The sequence below is a fragment of the Gopherus flavomarginatus genome, chromosome 3 (assembly GCF_025201925.1).
Source record: "Gopherus flavomarginatus isolate rGopFla2 chromosome 3, rGopFla2.mat.asm, whole genome shotgun sequence".
Taxonomy (NCBI): Eukaryota; Metazoa; Chordata; order Testudines; family Testudinidae; genus Gopherus; species Gopherus flavomarginatus.
In genome coordinates, this window is record NC_066619.1 from 46,288,014 (window position 1) to 46,306,090 (window position 18,077).

General features: G+C 43.7%; 1 protein-coding gene across 3 annotated transcripts in view; it reads right to left on the reverse strand.

Moving 5' to 3' along the window:
• The window catches only part of SCAMP1 (secretory carrier membrane protein 1), a 94,499-nt gene extending 89,731 nt beyond the window's left edge, over window positions 1–4,768 (reverse strand). Inside the window, exons 1-2 of one of the 3 annotated variants that reach the window (XM_050947083.1) lie at window positions 4,581–4,768; window positions 4,100–4,156 (exon numbers count right to left, since the gene is read on the reverse strand). Coding sequence is in view for 2 of the 3 variants with exons in the window: in XM_050947082.1 (XP_050803039.1) it covers window positions 4,581–4,637 (57 nt within the window). In the remaining variant the exon portion in view is untranslated. The remainder of the gene's footprint in view (window positions 1–4,099; window positions 4,157–4,580) is intronic. The other 2 variants (XM_050947082.1, XM_050947080.1) reach the window with 2 other exon arrangements.
• Window positions 4,769–18,077: the final 13,309 nt, after the last annotated feature.

Genomic DNA, 18,077 nt, shown 5'->3' on the forward strand with positions numbered 1-18,077 from the left:
AGGCTGGGAAGGAGTAGGGGATCTGTCTCCCTCTCACACCCGCTGCGGCAGCCCCAGAGTTGGAGCTGGGAAGGAAGGCGGGGGGAGGAGGTGTCTCTTCCCCAGCAGCTGCAGCCCTGGAGCTAGGGAAAGTCGCCTCTCTCTCTGCCCACTGCAGCCCTGCAGGTCCCAAATTCCTTCTACCTCCTCTTCTCACTCCACTGCCCCCACCACCTACTTATCTCCCTCACCTTTCCCCACTTCTCCCTACCCCCTATTCCCTCCAAGGCCACCACCTCACCTTACATATGTATCTTCTCCAGGATACAGACACCTAATTAGTGGAGCCACACCTGCACAGCTCCTCTAATTAGATGGGCAGCCCTTCATTCTCCTGTGCACGGTCGCCCAGGCGCGCACCTTAGAGGGAATTATCCACGGATCACATGAATGGAGCTGTATCCATGGACCACAGTTTGAGAACCTCTGCTCTAGACAGCAGCACACACCTTCATGACAACAGTCTTAACTGTCGAACTACCGTCTCTGATGGGTTAGCTAATGACCAGTAGCAATTGGGGGGAGGGTAATGAGGAGCACGAGCTCTCATACAGCTATGGCCACATGCTTCTCAATCTTGAGGGCAGCTTTCATGCAGGTGTACCACTGCACCAGTTTGAGCTCTGCACAGATTTCTAGGAAAGTGGATTTTTACATCCTGAAGTTCTGCAGCCACTGCTCATCATCCCAGATTAATAACACTATTTTATTCCACCAGTCAGCACTAGTTAGCAGAGCCCAAAAGCAGTGTTCCATGAAAAAATGTAGGGGAAGTCTCTACTTAATTTCAAACTTCCTTTTTGTAGGTGGCCTTAGTGCCCTTGTTTTGAAATCATAGCATGAATATAGATGTGCTGTTTACATTCATCACTATGAGGTCTGAGAGATCACAAGCATTTCTCCTCCATGCAGCCTGACAATGGTTTGAACACGGCGCAGTTCAGCCATGTTCAAAGCACTCTCAGTATGGGCAGTTCAGTGGCTTGCCAGTTTTTCAAAAAAGGCAATCAACAGGTATTGCTTAATTTTTTTGTATTTAATTTACATTTTAATAGATTATAATTGTAGGCCATAACGTAGGTTGTAAATTTCCAATTAAATTTTCATATTTATTGCCAATAAAGAAAAAATGTATTTAATTTTTAAAAAAAGAGGATTAAAAATTGAGGGTTTTTTATTTTAAATAAATAATCAACAATCTTTATCCACTTGCTCAGTAGAAACTCTGCCACAAGACACACCTGACCAAGCAGTCTCCCCTCATTAGTTTGTGGTTACACTTAAACCTCACCCCACCACCACCTAGATGTGAAAGACATACAAAACAGGTGAAAAAGGCTACATTGTTAAATTTATTGTACATAAAGTCATAAAATGTACACAATAAAACTGACGGGGGGAATCATTATCACTTTAATCTCTAACCTTCAGCATTACTACTACTAACAACTAGCTCTTATATAGCATTTTTCATCCATAGATCTCAAAGAACTTTACCAGTAGCAGGTAAAATAGTAGATAAAATACTTCAGAACACAAAAATTGTGTTCAGAACACAATTGTGACTTAAGCTGTCAGTGCTGTGGGATTTATGTAACTTCTGTTACAGGATATGCAAATACATCTACTTGGGGTATGCAGGAACTCAGCCTTTTGAAAGTTTCACTCTGAGAAGGAAATGCGTTACCTATTCACAGTCTCTTCAAAGACCAAAACTGGATAAAGGAGGGCCTCACCTATTCACGACTTTATGTACTTGTTCTGAGCTGAAGCTGTGATGAACTTGTGACCACAGGGAAAATTCTTCTGTGGGGTTCAAAGGACTAATCACCAACCAGAGCTCTTGCTGGACTGAGGGAGTGACCTCTAGTAAGCTTACTAGCTTAACTGTAGGTTCTTTTATTATTTTTAATATGTTTTTCTTGAAATGCTTATACAGTAACTCCTCATTTAACGTCGTCCTGCTTAATGTTGTTTCAAAGTTATGTCACTGCTCCATTAGAGAACATGCTCCTTCAAAGTTGTGCAATGCTCTCTTATAACATTATTTGGCTGACTTTACAAGCGAGCATTGCACAAGTTGTCTTCTCTGCCTCCTCCCAGTCCTTACCCCGCTGTCAAACAGCTGTTTGGCAGCGCTTAGAACTTTCCGGGAGAGAGTGAAGGAGGGAGCAAATGAGCAGGAAGGCTGACCCTCCCCAGCAGACAGGGCCACACGGAACACAGAGGTTTTAGGGGCGGCAGGGACCGGGGCTGAGGGGGCCCTGACCTGCAGCTCTAAAGCCCCTTTCGGAACGTAGCCATGCGAGCATGGGCCAGAGGACTCAGGAGGAGCAGGGGCAGCTGTGCAACCAGCGGCCCAAGAGAAGCGGTGCTTTCCCCTTCAAAGCCAGCTGGAGAGAATCCCAGAATCACAGCCATGGGAGTGGTGCTGCGCTGCACAGAGCCACCTGCACACCCCCTGCATCAAACAGGAGCTGCCCCAGGTAAGTGCTCTGCACCTCCTGCCTGCTCCAGCCTTGAGCATCGTCCCGCACCCCCACCCTAACTCCCAGAACCTGCACCCCCAGACCTGAGCCCCAGGAGAAGAATGGAGAAAAAAGAATGAAGGGGGGGAGAAGATATGAGAGAATACTCCCCCCATGGGGGGCCCCAAAAATGAAGCTGAGCACAGGGCCCCACTAACTCTAAATCCACCACTAGTGGGAGGGGGAGGAGCAGGGAAGCGCCGTGTCTCTGCTCCTCCCTCTCCCTTGTAGAAAGTCCTAAGCCGAAGTGCTGCCAAACAGCTGTTTGGCAGCAGGGAAGCACTGGGAGGAAGGGGGAGGAGCGGGGATGCAGCGGGGAAGAGGTGGAGTGGGGGTGGGAAGAGGTGGGCCTAGAGTGAAGCGGGCACGGGAAGAGGCAGGCCTGGAGCATCCCCTGTCAAAGTAAGCACCTGTTTTTCGGGGGGGAGGGGGGGGAAGCTGCTGCTGCGCAAAGTGCTTCCTAGCATCCTTGCCCGTCTCATTGTCTGCAGCCTGTATGGGATAAGCCGGGGCACCTCCCCACCACAGTACAGTACAGTACATAATGGCTTTTGTCTGCCCCAAAAAATTTCCTTGGAACTGAACCCCCTGCATTTACATTAAATTTTATGGGAAAATTGGATTCATTTAACGTTGTTTTACTTAAAGTTGCATTTTTCAGGAACATAACTACAACTTTAAGTGAGGAGTTACTGTACCTTAAGAATAACTGTACCTGATCAAAAACTTAACTGTGACAATAACACTGTTTACTATCTTTAAAGAGAAAAGGAAAGCAAAGCAGGGAGAATTTACAGTATAAGCAGGGAGCTGTGCAGTCTGCAGCTAGGAGGCTAGAGTGAGTGCTCTTGCTAGCCCAGAGGAGGAATACAGGTGTAGTAGCCCTGTACTGTGACACTGAACACCTGAGCCATAAAAACAGCTAATGAAGAGGAAAGGGAGGGCTGAAGCTTTATGGATAGTAAAGGAGGAATTCTCAACCCTGAATATTACAAACACCAGTTCAAGAAGTGAAAATCTTCAAGGACCTTTACATTATGTATCTTAATTTCATAAGAAGAAAGCAAAGGTTTGCCTCCTATTGCTGTCCAAATACCTTTACAACATGTGCTTTAGAAATAGCAAGGTTAGCAAAACTTAAGAGGGGAAATAACACAAGACTTGAATTTTTGGGGAAGGTAGGAAAAAATCAAACTGAACTAGTGGCTTGTTTAATTTTTGAACTTTAACTCCAGTCCAAGGTAACTGGTGCCATAACTGCAGACCATGGTTATATATCCTTGCATTATAACAAAATACCTAATGGAGACCAGAAAAATGGAATCTTTGCTAACAGACAGGGGGCATGACTGAATATGAAGGAACCACTTTTTTTTTTGAGAAGCATGTATTTCCTTTGATGTGGAAGTTTTTATGGGTAGTGACTGTGAAATGTGTTTTTTAGAAGACTAACGCCAGGCTAGGGTTTGGTTTAGATCATGTTGTCTTTGCCTTTTTGTTATTACATATCAGCCCGATCGTCTAGCACTTACTGCTTGGAAGGGGTGCGATCACTTGTACACACAGGTCCGCTGCGTAACATCTAGTACCTAGTGCCTATGGGACAAGCCTGCAGAGTTACTACAGCGATTATCGGCCCCTCTCCCGGACGCAGAGCTACAGCCTCCTCCCCACAGCCGCAGCGGGGCGCCGCTGCCGGGCGAAGGGAGACGCTACAGTGTAAGAGGGCAAAGCCCCGCTCATGTGTCCGGGCCCCTACCCAGCCTGGAGAAGGGAGGCAGGGCCTGCGGGAGCCCCATAGCGCGGGGGTGTTGGGCAGGCCGGGAGGTGCGGACCTGAAGGCGACTCTGCCCTGTTTTCCTGGGCACAAAGGCAGACTCCCGGGGCCTACGGCGGCCGGACGCGCAGGCAGCCCCCCGCGGGGTGTGTTCGCCCTCAGCGAACAGAAGACGCACCGGCCCCCAGCTAGAAGAAGAAGGACTGTTCCGCCCCGGGAGCCGGCCTCGCCCTCACCTTGAAGGGGTTGTTGAGGTCCGGGTCCGCGAAGGGGTTACTGTCGAAGTCCGACATGGCGGGGGCGGGCGGGCGCTGTGATCACCGGGCGGCGGCGGCTCCACTCCAGCGCCCCACAATCTACCCCCGAACCGATATCACAAGCAGATCCGACCTAGGTCCCGCCCCTTGCCCGAGCAGCCAGCCAGCCAGCGAGATCCAAAATGGCTGCTCCGGAAGTGAGGTCTTCGGCGAGGCAAAGAGGAAGCTACATACAGCGCTGCATCCTGTCACTGACTGCGGTCAGTGTTAATAGCTACTAATAAAAACCTACAGCAGGATGAAACTAGCCATGGATGAAAAAATAGTGATCTGTGTTTTGCTGGTGATATTGACTTAATTAGATCATTGTAAGAAGAGATGCAAAAATTGCTAGAAAGAGTAGTAGTTGGAGCAGAGAAGTTAGGGCTAAAGATATCGCCTGAGAAGACAATTGTGACATATGAGGCTGTTGATAAAGCAAAGAGAATCCTACCCAAATCTGGAGGCGGTATAATGAGCTCTCCAAATACTTGAGTAGTGTGACTACAAAGCACAGTAAACATCACAGAGATCTGGGACATGTACCTCAAAAGCAGCATCCAGGAACCCCCATATTCACCACTGTCATATAATTATGTTTTTTACAAAGCTTGTCTTGTGAGGTATCATTTTAAAAGTCTTGATCTGTTGAACAATAATATCCTGCTGGATTGTATGTACTATCGTTGTATGTGAAGTTATGAAGTTTTATTCTTTGTGTTTCTCTTTGTAATATTTTGTGAGGCTGGAAACACCCACACCCAGCCTTTCAGGTATAACAATGGAGTAGCCAGACAATATTAATGGCTCATCAGCACCTATCAAGAAAAGAGTTGACTATATTAGAGATCTCTTGGACGACATGTGGGGGCAGACTAACCACCTCACAGCAAATATCTTTCCAGGAAGCTGGAAGAAAGTATAAAAGAGGGGATATGACATAATCACTTGGCCTCTCTCCCCCTCCAACTCAACACCTGGAGGAACATCAGGAGAATAAATACTTTGAATTGAGGTAGGTGGTCTCACAGCATTCCAGCCTATACAGTGAGGATCTATGATCCATTTGTACCCTGTGTCAGGGTGAGATATTACTTGGTTTAAATCCTGTTTACTTTGTAGAACTCAGACTGCAGATTTATTTTTATTGCTTAGGTAACCAACTTTAATCTTTACACTTGCTGTTTATATTTGCTTAAAAAAATCTGCAGTTAATATCTATTTTATAATTTTACCTAAAACAGCATGTTTTAATTAACGTGCTTTGGAAGTCTCAACTCAGCTTACAAAGGCTAGCTTGTGTCTTCTCCACGTCAAGACAGGACATATGGAATAATGAACTTACACTGGCCAAGGGGAGGGAATCTGGCTGGAGCCTCTCTACTGCTGGTTCATGAGTGGCTGGGAGATCATTCATGTAACTCAGTTGGGTGTGTCCCTGCCTGTGGATGTTTAAGTGCAGTACCTGTCAGATGTTTGTGGCTTAACACAGCATCACCATAGGAGAGAGCCCCAGGGTGATAGGACAGAGGGCTCAGCAGGCCCTCAGTTCAGGTTGCACCTTGGGGAATCAGTCACAAGATCCAACTTAGAAGTTGCTGCTCTACCACCACTAAGACACATTTGGAGCAGCAAAGGTATTACTATGAAGTGTAAGATGAAATTGCTGTGATCTCATCTGCATCTTGCTATATAAACATAAGATATGGATGCTAAAGAAACAGGACAGTAAGAGGCTTTGAAGTGAAGTGGGAGTGGTGTGTGTTATCTATACCTTATACACAAGTAAAAATGTCACTACCCTAATTTACAGTGTAACTAGAGTGCTTCCTATTACCAAAACAATCAGATGTCTTACAAACTTAAGTTTTCTTCATGAGGGTTGGAGAAGCAGAGGAACATTGCAGATGCAAGTTTTACTGGGACTGATACTGAAATAGAGGGACCTGCATCAAATGTTGTTCAATGATGGGGCTGATTGGACAGGATATAGTATGGTGCACTTGTCAAGGCTGTATGAACACTGCTGACCAATGTCTCCCATGTGTTGTGTTTACTGTTCATTGTGATGTGACTTTATTATTCTTGTAATGTAAAGCACCATAAAAAGAAACACCACATCTGCTTATCCAGATGCATATTCACCTAGGAGTGACAGGTTTCAGTGGTAGCTGGGTTAGTCTGTACCAGACTAAGTTTAAGGTGCCACAAGGACTAACATTTTATTTGGGCAGAAGCTTTCTGGGTTTACATCTGATGAAGTAGGTTCTAGCCCATGCAAGCTTATGGCTGTAGTGGGGTGGTCACCCACTCCTGCCCTGAGAGGGCTGGGGCTATGAGCTAAAGGCTCACTGATTGGGGCATGGCCTGCTGAGCTGCTTCCCCCATCAGACTGCAGCTGCCCCTATAAAAGCCAGTGAAGCCAGGAGCTGAGAGGACCCTCCCTCTAGCTCTTGAGGGAGAAGGGTCGGGTTGCCAAGGAGCTGACAAAAAGGTACCTAGAATGGAGCAGGGCTGGGGAAAAAGGGTAGAGGAGCTGGGAGCTCCAGCCTGGAACCCCCCTCCCCAGACTGCAGGCCTTGGTAAAGGCTGGAAAGGGTATGGGGTTACAGGGGTAGCCCAAGGGTAGACAGAGGCAGCAGGTCCAAACTCCCCTTGCTGGTAATGAGTGGCATTTACACTGCAGTCTGCCCTAGTGAATGGGGCTAGGGCAAGACTGGTAGTAACTGTAGTCTGAGGTGAGGAGGGGATAGAGGGTGGGGGTTCCCCAGGAAGGGGAGACCCAGATCTGTGAGGGTACTGCCAGGGGGCAGTAACGTGGCCTGAAAGGGGTACTGGGGTCCAGGAGAGACTTCAGCCCAGCGGCAGGTGGGACACAGGCTTACAGTGGTGCTTTGGAGGCTGGAAACACTTGTTCCCCAGGATAACCAGCAGGAGGTGGTGCAGGGGTGAGTCCCACCCAGTGACAATGCCCAAATAAATTTGTTAGTCTCTAAGGTGCCACAAGGACTCCTCATTTTCCCACCACCAACTGATGATTCCCAAGCAGGGGACCACAATACTGGAGGTGGGAGCTCTGAACCTAGAAAAGAAAAAAGACTAGAGAACAGCATTACCAAGAATGTCACCTGACATACAGCCCTCTATAAGTGCAGAGAGGCACATGTAAGGCAGCTCCCTGGAGTAATACAGGGAGAATTCTGCACCAAAAATTTAAAAATTCTGCATATTTTGTCAAAAACACAGTATAATCATGCCAGTTTTAGTTATTTTGGTAATTTCAAAATGTCACCAAGTATGCCTATAACAATACAGACAAAAGATTCGGGAAAATGTTTGACAATAGATTCCTTACTAGGCATATTAATACGGAACTTTTTGTATTGTAGTTTAATGAATTACTGAAACATTTCCTGCCCCCTTCAGAAGGGGTGCAAAGGCTTGGCAAAGTCCGGACTAATAGAGGATGGGGTGGGGGGAGTGGTTTTTTGTGAACGAGCTTGGGAATGAAAGTGGAGGGTTGTTTGATGTGGGTGGGAGAAGTATGGAATTTTTGAGGGGAAGGAATTGGGGAGCTTCCCCCATGTAGACCCTGGCTGACCCCTAGCATCTCTCAATCAGGCACATCTGCCCTTGTTCTCATGTGTCCCTGCATCCCCATTTCCCATTCAGCCATACATATCTGTACATCCCCATGTGGCCCTGCACCACCACTCCTATTCAACCACTGACTCAATGGTGTCACTCCACTAGCTCCTGTGCCCCCACTCCAATCTGTGTGACCCCCAGCAGCTCACCTATGTTACTGATGTGTGTCCTGGTAAGCTTTTAAATTAAAAAAAAAAAAAAAGAAGTTTCTATATGCCTGCTAATAATGCTTTTACCTTAAGAATACATGTGCTTGCTTAGAAGAGCTGTGTGGTAACTTGTAATTGCTGCCAATACACTGTTGAAACCAAAGGACAGGCACTGGCCTTAGGCAGACTGGCCTGATGGGAATATCACAATGCAAGGCAGGGATCTGGGAAGCCTTAAAATCCTCTGGTCAGAAGGAAGTAGGACAAAGGTCACCTGTCGTCTCTGCCCAGAGACCTGACTGGGAACTCCTGGAGTGGACCATGGAGCGGGGGAATACAGGTAGTTACCCTGAAACTGTAGCATGGAATAGGAAGACTAGAGAAGCAACTGGCAGTGGCAGAAGTGAAGCTAGTAGTAACCTGAAGATTAACCATTCCTGATGACTCCCAAGAAGACTGATCAGTTGACTAGTCACTAGATTAGTGTTGTATAGAAAACAGTATCACATTTGGTTTAATTGGGTTGGGTGTAACTCTATGATAGCTGTGGGTTTTGTTTGTTTTTTAAATTAGAAAAAAGAGGGGCTTAAGGATTTTATGTAAATCCCATGCAACTCAAATCTATCTATCCCCAAGGTGAGGTCCTATAGATAGAGACTGTACCTCCCTTGAATAACTGCTTCTCTTGAAATCTAAATGTTCATAGAGGAATTAAAGGTTTAACTCTCTGCTTTGCTGAACCTTATTTGGGGACTGATTTACATGCTGTTTAAATGAAGGGATATGCAGGAGATGGGAGGATCTAGGGAACTGATATGGGAAATAACTATGAAAGTTTACAAACAAAAATCAGGCTATATTTAGGCACACAAGTGTGGATACAACATAATGAGGAGTGAGGCATTTGCCACACAAAGGTTCATACCAACAGCCAAGGAACCACATTACTTTCAAGTCTTTCCATAGGCTAAAGTAAATAGTTATCAATAGCACTTCCCTGTAAAGTAACATTTTTGAACCTCAAGGGGTTAAATGTCATTAAAAGAAAAGCCCTGGCAGAACTAGTTAACCCATTCCTATTTTCCAATCAAGGGCAGCAAATCATGGGCATGAATTGGAATTGGTTCCATCAGTCAATTTCCTTCAGCCAAAGAGGAGTTGGCATACATTTGCTAAACGTGTACCTTTTCACATTAAAGGTCAATTTAAGGATAAAGATATAGTTTAAAGGGAACAGTTGCTAAGTTTAATACTGGACTTAGTATATGCTCCCAAAAGCAAAACACTTAGATTTTTTTTTAAATATTGCAACATCATGGGGAAGGGAAAAATTTATACTTGAAGGCAACTGATTGTACGTGCCTCCCCTACTACCCTGGAGAAAGATCCGATAGACAAGATTGATAAGGAAACAGGTGCAGCATTAACCTTTCTATACCAGCAATTCAGTCTCTAGATTGCTAGAGAAAATTGCATCCAGGGGAACAAGTGTATACAGTGTATTCACACATTTTTATGTTACAAGATATTCAGTTAGTTTTTAAAAGCCTTAATGAAGTAGGCAAGATCTACAGAAGTTGGCCCCATTCCAATGGAGCACGATGTGACTATGTAAGTAATATTTGGTACTGAAATGGGTCCTAAAGAATTCTTTACAAAAAAAGTGATGTTTACCCTGGAAAAGCAAACATCAGGCTAGGTCTACACTAGCACTTTTGTCACTAAAACATCCGTCACTCAGGTGTGTGAAAAGATACCCCTTGAATGACACAAGTTTTAACAAAGTGCTGATGTAAGCTGCAATCCCAGTGATAAAGTTACTGCCCCTTGTTGGAGTTGGTTTCATTGTGTCACCGGGAAAGAGTGGCCATACAGCATACCTTACAACAGCATGGCTGTAGCAGCACAGCTGTGGCGTGGCAAGTTGTGCAGTGTAGACATGCCTGAGTTATAGCAAGTTAACAAGGAATTGTTAATACTTAAACAAAATAAAGATAGCTGCTTCTGATAGAAGGCCGAAAGCAGTATTTATGGGATCAATTAATAAGCAGAACTTAATTTAAGAGCTCACATTGAAACTAGAAAAGGAAGTAAGTTTAGATTCATAAACAAGTTCAAAAAAGTGTAACCACCAATATTAGGGGGAAATTGAATGTTTGACAGATTACAACTAAAAAGCCATTAAGTATACAAAGTGGATGTTTTATGAAGGAAATAAGTGATAAGTTACTGGCTCAAAGGGATTCAAAAGCAGCATCTTCCACCAATTAAAAAAAAAAAAAGTCAGCAAGATAGCATAGCGCACTCTGGTGTGTAACTACCAGTACTTATGATAGAAGTCTCTGTACTTCAGATACTCCAAGATCTGATGCTATTCAAAAATATCAGCTGTACTAAAGTTACATGAAATCAACTATAATAGAAGAAGAAATCTTTGAGACAGTAAGAAGTATGAAGAGTGATGACTTTCCAGCTGAACTTTGAGATATTTAAGAATATCAGTAGGGCCCTTGAGGGATACCTCTAATCATATGCTATTCTGTTAGTTCATGGGAGACCCTCCCCTATGGAAAAAAGAAAGAACTTTTGTTCTCACTAAAGGTGGAAGAGACCTTATCTTGGGCTGTTCTTACTGGTCCATGTCACTACATAATCATAATAAAGTTTTTAGCAAGAACACCAGCTAACCAACTGTAGTCCATGCACTCAGTTTATATAAACCCAGATCCAACTGGATTAGTTAAGGATAGTCATATTTGTGGAGTTCTTGGAGTCATTCATAGTGCTGGAGGAGAGTCCATTTCTTTTGGAATCACTTGGTGCAGAGAAAACTTCTGAAAGAATAGAGTGGAACTTGGTTGAAAGTCTTGTCCCATATGGATGTTGGTGCTTAAATGGGTAACTGATCATTATACCAGCCCCAAAGCAGCTGCATAAGTCACTGGGGTGGTATCTCCTGTTCAAGTTATGCTGGGGGACTAGGCAGGATTGTCCAGTCTCTTTATCCACAATGGTCATGGGACCTCTTGCACAGAAAATAAGATTATTCTTTATCACAGGAATAAAACTGCAGGAACATATCAGAACATTATATGCGGATGACATTTTTATCTAATCCAAAGGTTTCCCCTAGCATACCCAAGGAAGTCTAGAACTTCAAAAAGCATCTGACCTTAGTACATTTATTGTTTACTTTAGAGTCTGAGAAATCATCCCTCCAGAATACATTTAAGTTAGAGGTGACCAGAGATCTTGATATTAGGGACTTGTATGCAACTAACCCCACTCATCCCACCCCTGAAAAAAATTGTTCCCCCCCCCCCCTCGCCATCTGGTCACCCTTGTAAAAGAGCAATAAATTCTGTAAAATTCCTAGAAATTCAAATTCCAAAATAAGATAGAAGGGCTGTAGACTTAAAAAGTCAAACCACTACTTCAGCAAATGAAGTGATTTGGAGTGCTGGGGGAAAAACATGCAATTTCTTGGCTGGGAAGAACCACAGTCAAAATGACTTTTTGCCAGCAAGGCCTTTCTTGTTTCAGAGTCATCCTGTAATCTCCCAGATTAAATTATTGCAGAAATACAGAGAATGTTAGACTTTATATGGAATAAGACGAGCAAGAATGAAGTGCTGATACTTTGTACAGACTCATTTAAAAAAAGAGGGGACAGGCTATTCCAAATATTATACAATACTTTGATCCAGCTGCTTTGATAGCAATAGTGGATTGAGGCTGCTCTAATCCAACCAAACACTGGTTTGTTTGGGTTTTTTTTTTTTTAAAATAAAAAGACTGTAGTGATAATAACTATTGCTAGGCCACCATTGATTAATAAAAACTCCAGAAATGTATACACCCTTTAGCAAAGGCTGCTCCACAGGTTTGGAATAAATAAATTTTGCCTCGCCAGTGACACGCATTGCAAATAATCCAGGTTTTAACCTAAATCATAAACCAGAAAGTTTAAAAAAGATTGAGAGTCCCAGAATACATATGGTTAGCCAGCTGTCCATAAAAAATCCCCACACCACTAGCAAAATTAGAAATTTAAGCTAACCTTAACTGGCCCACTCTCTTGGTGCCAGTGCTGTCAAGTAGGCATTTTTAAGTGCCTAAATCCCTTTTGAAAAGGGAATTTAGGCTTCCAAATTAGATGAGATATTGCTCTGCTCAACATTGCAATGCCTAATACTCTTAAAAACCCAGGCCTACATTTTATTAGCTTTTCTATGAAGTTGTTTTATACAGAAAGCTTATTTTAACAGAAGCAATGGCTTCTGGTTGGTTAGGAAACAAAGTTAACTAATTTTTAATCAATCTTTGCCCTAATAAAGAAATGTCCATATGTGACAAGATGGAAAAGGTTTTGACTAGACAAAGTTAACCCAAAAGAATGGGGTTGGATCTGGAAAAGACTTGCAACCTCATGATGAAACAGGATCTTGAAGAAGCTTCAATTTTACCTCACTCAAGTTGTTCTTTTTCTAGAAAACTAACTGAAGATAAACTGATTGTCAATCTGCCCTGGAAGAAAATTCCTTCCTGACCCCAAATATGGCAGAGGCCCTGGAGGTTTTTCACATTCCTCTGCAGTGTGGGGCACAGGTCACTTGCTGGGGGATTCTCTGCAGCTTGAGGTCTTCAAACCACAATTTGAAGACTTCAATAACTCAGACGTAGGTTAGGGATTTTTTACAGGAGTGGGTGGGTGAGATTCTGTGGCCTGCATTGTGCAGGAGGTCAGACTAAATGATCATAATGGTACCTTCTGACCATAAAGTCTATGAGAAATTATGCAAGGAGATTTTATGCATACGGAGTGGACATGTCTAGTCGTTAAAATGTATTGGGATGCAGTCCATAACCAAATGTTACAAGTCATTGATTTGTTATATAATTATCTTTTGGTAATCCTCCTAAGGATTTCTAGCAGAAACAAACAGTCACACTCAAAGAAAAGAATTAATCTCATCTGCTAGATAGCCTGACATGGAAAAAAATTGTCCAAGACTGGAAGAATGATGAAAAATAGAAATGAGAGGTTATTATGGGAGCAGGGAAAAATTTTGTAGCAGCAAAACAGACAGGGACAAAAGAAATACTTGACTATTTGGTTACCATTCACTCAATACTCAGATGAGTTATATTCACCTGTGAAAAGCCAGCAAACCTGTCTTTTTTTTAAAATGCTAACATTTGATACACATGAGGTTTGATAAATGGTCAGTTTCACTAAATTTAATGACTTAAAAAAAGCCACCAGAAGCACTTCCTGGATAGTGCAAAGAGGCTGTATCACTACTGTGACAAAGTTCTGTTCCTGACACCATGGGTGCTGCATTTCTTGGCAGATTTTGCTAGTCTCAGAGGCTCACTGTGGCCCTCCATGTAGCCCTTCTCTCTCTAGAGGCAGGGTCACAGCTTCCTGAGCCATTTTCATCATAAGCTAACAGAGGAGCAATCCTCCCTCACACAGTCTCTGTTGTCTCCTAGTCTCAGTGATTAATCAGGGAGGGGAGGGGGGAGGAGCCTAGGCCCACCCTCTACTCCGGGCTCCAGCCCATGGTCCTTAAAATTAGCAGCTATGGTAGCTGACTTTTTGGAAAGAGGACATGTACAACTCCCTGGGCCACTTCCCCACAGCAGCTCCCACTCAATCTTCTTCACCATTACCTCAGGGCCTCCTTCCTTGTCCCTGATATGAATTCATACAGCTTCATTCTTTGAACAGCACAACTCACTCCTGACACCCATGCCTCACTGACTAGCTGGGAGACTTAACTAGTTCCAGCCAGCCCTTGATTGGCTTCAGGTGTCCCAATCAATCTAGCTATCTCCACTGCCTTCTAGAAGGATCTTAATTGGCCCCAGGTGTCTTGATTAACCTGGTGCAATGCCATTTGGTTACCATGGTACCAGGGATTTGTTTTGCCTGGGGCTAACATACCTGTTCCTCACTACTTTACTGTAGCCATCTGGCCTTGCACCATCACACTACATAGTTTCTCTAAAGAAAAAAGATCACCATTTTCTTTCAGATATTTACATGGAAATGATTTGTAAACTTGTTAAAAAACATACTAAATGACTAGTTTTAAAAAGAAGCCTGTCTCATGAGAGCTAGGACTGTGTCAACTAGTTAAATCAAGTTTTACTATACATTTTAAAAACAGAAATTCCATGGGGGGAAACAAATTGCTGTTGGGAATGTAAACTCACAAGGGTCCAGAAATTCCAACTTAACCACCGTTTTTCCTGGTTTCCAGCTGAAGAAGTTCTCTGAAACACTCACATGGTCAAAACCATAGACCAACATATAGTGTTTTGGGACACTTTCTGGCCCCCAAACCCTTCCCTGGGGACCCCAAGACCCAAAGCCCCTTGGGTCTCAAAACAAAGGGAAATAAATCGTTCCCCTCCTTTCTTCCTCCCAGATCCTCCCTTCCCTGGGTTACACTAGGAGATCGCTGTGATTCAACTCCTTGAATCTTAGAACAGAGAGGAAATCCAGCTCCCCCTGTTATACCAATTATATTAGACCAGCAAAAAAAAAAACAAAAAACAGCAGGATCTTTTTAAAGGGGACAAGACAAAGATGCCACATTTATTATGATAACAATTTATAACTAATAACTAATATCTTAATTCTTATACACACACATTATACCTATTACCTATACACACACACACCCGTCAGATGTTCTGCAGCTGCTGCATAGTTACCAGTCCTGAAGATAGCTTAAGTGCATAGCTTAATTTTGTAGCTTGGGTTCGTAGCTTGTGGCGGCTAACTGGCCAGGAAAGCCGGGCACAAGGACAAGCTGGATCTCTGTTGGGCAGGCACTGATGTCCTTCCATGTTGGCAGCAGAATGTTACCCAGAGTCTCTCATCTCACCCTTCTTTTTTATAGGCTTTTAGTTTGGATTCAAAGTCTATAGGTCTTGCTGTGTCACGCTGCCTCTGGGTTTAGATTGATCACCCATCAATTGCAGGCATGACTTTCAGCCTTGAACCTGGCTTTGATCTTCCTTCTGTTCTTTTCTTTTTAGGGTGGATGCTTCTTACTTTGTTTAGGGCTGTTGTCTAGGTCTTCAGCCATTGGTATTTGAACTTTATCTCATCAGTAAAAGCAGCAAAGAGTCCTGTGGCACCTTATAGACTAACAGACGTTTTGGAGCATGAGCTTTCGTGGGTGAATACCCACTTCCTCAGATGCATGTAATGGAAATATCCAGGGGCAGGTATATATATGTGTGCTAGCAAGCAAGCTAGAGATAACGAGGTCAGTTCAATCAGGGAGGATGAGGCCCTGTTCTAGCAGTTGAGGTGTGAAAACCAAGAGAGGAGAAACTGGTTCTGTAATTGGCAAGCCATTCACAGTCTTTGTTCAATCCTGAGCTGATGGTGTCAAATTTGCAGATGAACTGAAGCTCAGCAGTTTCTCTTTGAAGTCTCGTCCTGAAGTTTTTTTGCTGCAGGATGGCCACCTTAAGGTCTGCTATAGTGTGGCCAGGGAGGTTGAAGTGCTCCCCTACAGGTTTTTGTATATTGCCATTCCTAATGTCTGATTTGTGTCCATTTATCCTTTTCCGTAGAGACTGTCCAGTTTGGCCGATGTACATAGCAGAGGGGCATTGCTGGCATATGATGGCGTATATTACATTGGTGGATGTGCAGGTGAATGAACCAGTGATGGTGTGGCTGATCTGGTTAGGTCCTGTGATGGTGTCGCTGGTGTAGATATGTGGGCAGAGTTGGCATCGAGATTTGTTGCATGGATTGGTTCCTGAGCTAGAGTTATTATGGTGTGGTGTGCAGTTACTGGTGAGAATATGTTTCAGGTTGGCAGGTTGTCTGTGGGCAAGGATTGGCCTGCCACCCAAGGCCTGTGAAAGTGTGGGATCATTGTCCAGGATGGGTTGTAGATCCTTGATGATGCGTTGGAGGGGTTTTAGCTGGGGGCTGTATGTGATGGCCAGTGGAGTCCTGTTGGTTTCTCTCTTGGGTTTGTCTTGCAGTAGGAGGCTTCTGGGTACACGTCTGGCTCTGTTGATCTGTTTCCTTATTTCCTCGTGCGGGTATTGTAGTTTTGAGAATGCTTGGTCGAGATTTTGTAGGTGTTGGTCTCTGTCTGAGGGGTCAGAGCAGATGCGGTTGTACCTCAGTGCTTGGCTGTAGACAATGGATCGTGTGATGTGCCCGGGATGGAAGCTGGAGGCATGAAGGTAGGCATAGCGGTCGGTGGGTTTTCGATATAGGGTGGTGTTAATGTGACCATCACTTATTTGCACCGTGGTGTCAAGAAAGTGGACCTCCCGTGTAGATTGGTCCAGGCTGAGGTTGATGGTGGGGTGGAAGCTGTTGAAATCATGGTGGAATTTTTCCAGAGTCTCATCAGGACAGGCTGGGGCTGGAGGTTGATTCCATCATCCATACATACCTCATTCACACATCTAAACTAAACTAATAAGATTACAGCAGGGTTTGCAAAAATGAAGGTTGGAGGAAGCTTTTACAAAATGGAGTGAGTGTTTTAAAATGGGGTTTGAATTACAATATGGAACAGAAGTTACAGTATAGGCAAGTGTAGTGTGGATGGTGAACAAAAGTTAAATGAAATTGTTTTTAATTTATTAATATATCAGTTCTACACCCCTTCTTCACTCCCCCTCCCAGACTCTCCCTGAGCTAGAGACAGTGATACTAACACAGAGAAATCAGGTTTTTCCTCCCCCCTTCTCTCCTTTCTCCCACCAATTCCCTGGTGAGTACAGACCCCTTCCCCTTGGGTCTTACACAAGATAACCAAAAAACTCAATCAGGTTCTTAAAAAGGAAAACTTTTATTAAAAGAAAGAAAAAAGTAAAAATTGTCTCTGTAAAATCAAGATGGAAAATGTTACAGGGTCTTTCAGCTTATAGACACTAGAGAGAATCCTCCCCCCCAGCGCAAATACAAGTTGCAGCAACAGAGATACAATGCTTCCAGCAAAATACACACTTGCAAATAAAGAAAACAAACAAAAAGACTAAACCTCCTTTCTAACTGGTACTTAGTAAATTGAACAAAAGAGGCTTTTCCAGAAAGATTGGAGAAATCTGCTTACATGTCTGGCCCCTCTCAGAACCCAGAGAGAGCAGAGCAAAACCCACAACACACAAAGGCTTTCCTCCATCAAGATTTGAAAGTATCTTGTCTCCTGATTGGTCCTCTTGCCAGGTGTTCCAGGTTCACTGTTTGTTAACCCTTTACAGGTTAAAGAGACATTAACCCTTAACTATCTGTTTATGACACATGGTTTCCATTCAAAACCATAGACCAACTTAAGCTTGTGACTTTGTCCCAAGTTTTTAAGCAATAAAGCCTGAAAGCAGGCAAGTTGGTCATTTTGATTTCACATGGTTTCAGCAACTGAAACTTCATGCTTATATGCCAAGCTTCTTTGAAATCCCCCAACAAGCACATCTGTTTGACAAGACAATCATTGCTCCAGTTTTCATGCCATGAATAATTACCAAAATGCAACAGGAGAACAGATTTTAGGCCAGAGTTGGATAAATATATCCATTGCTGCTGCCAGGGAAAAACTATAGGATTAAAAATAGCTATCTAAACCTCAGATCCTACTTGGATCCA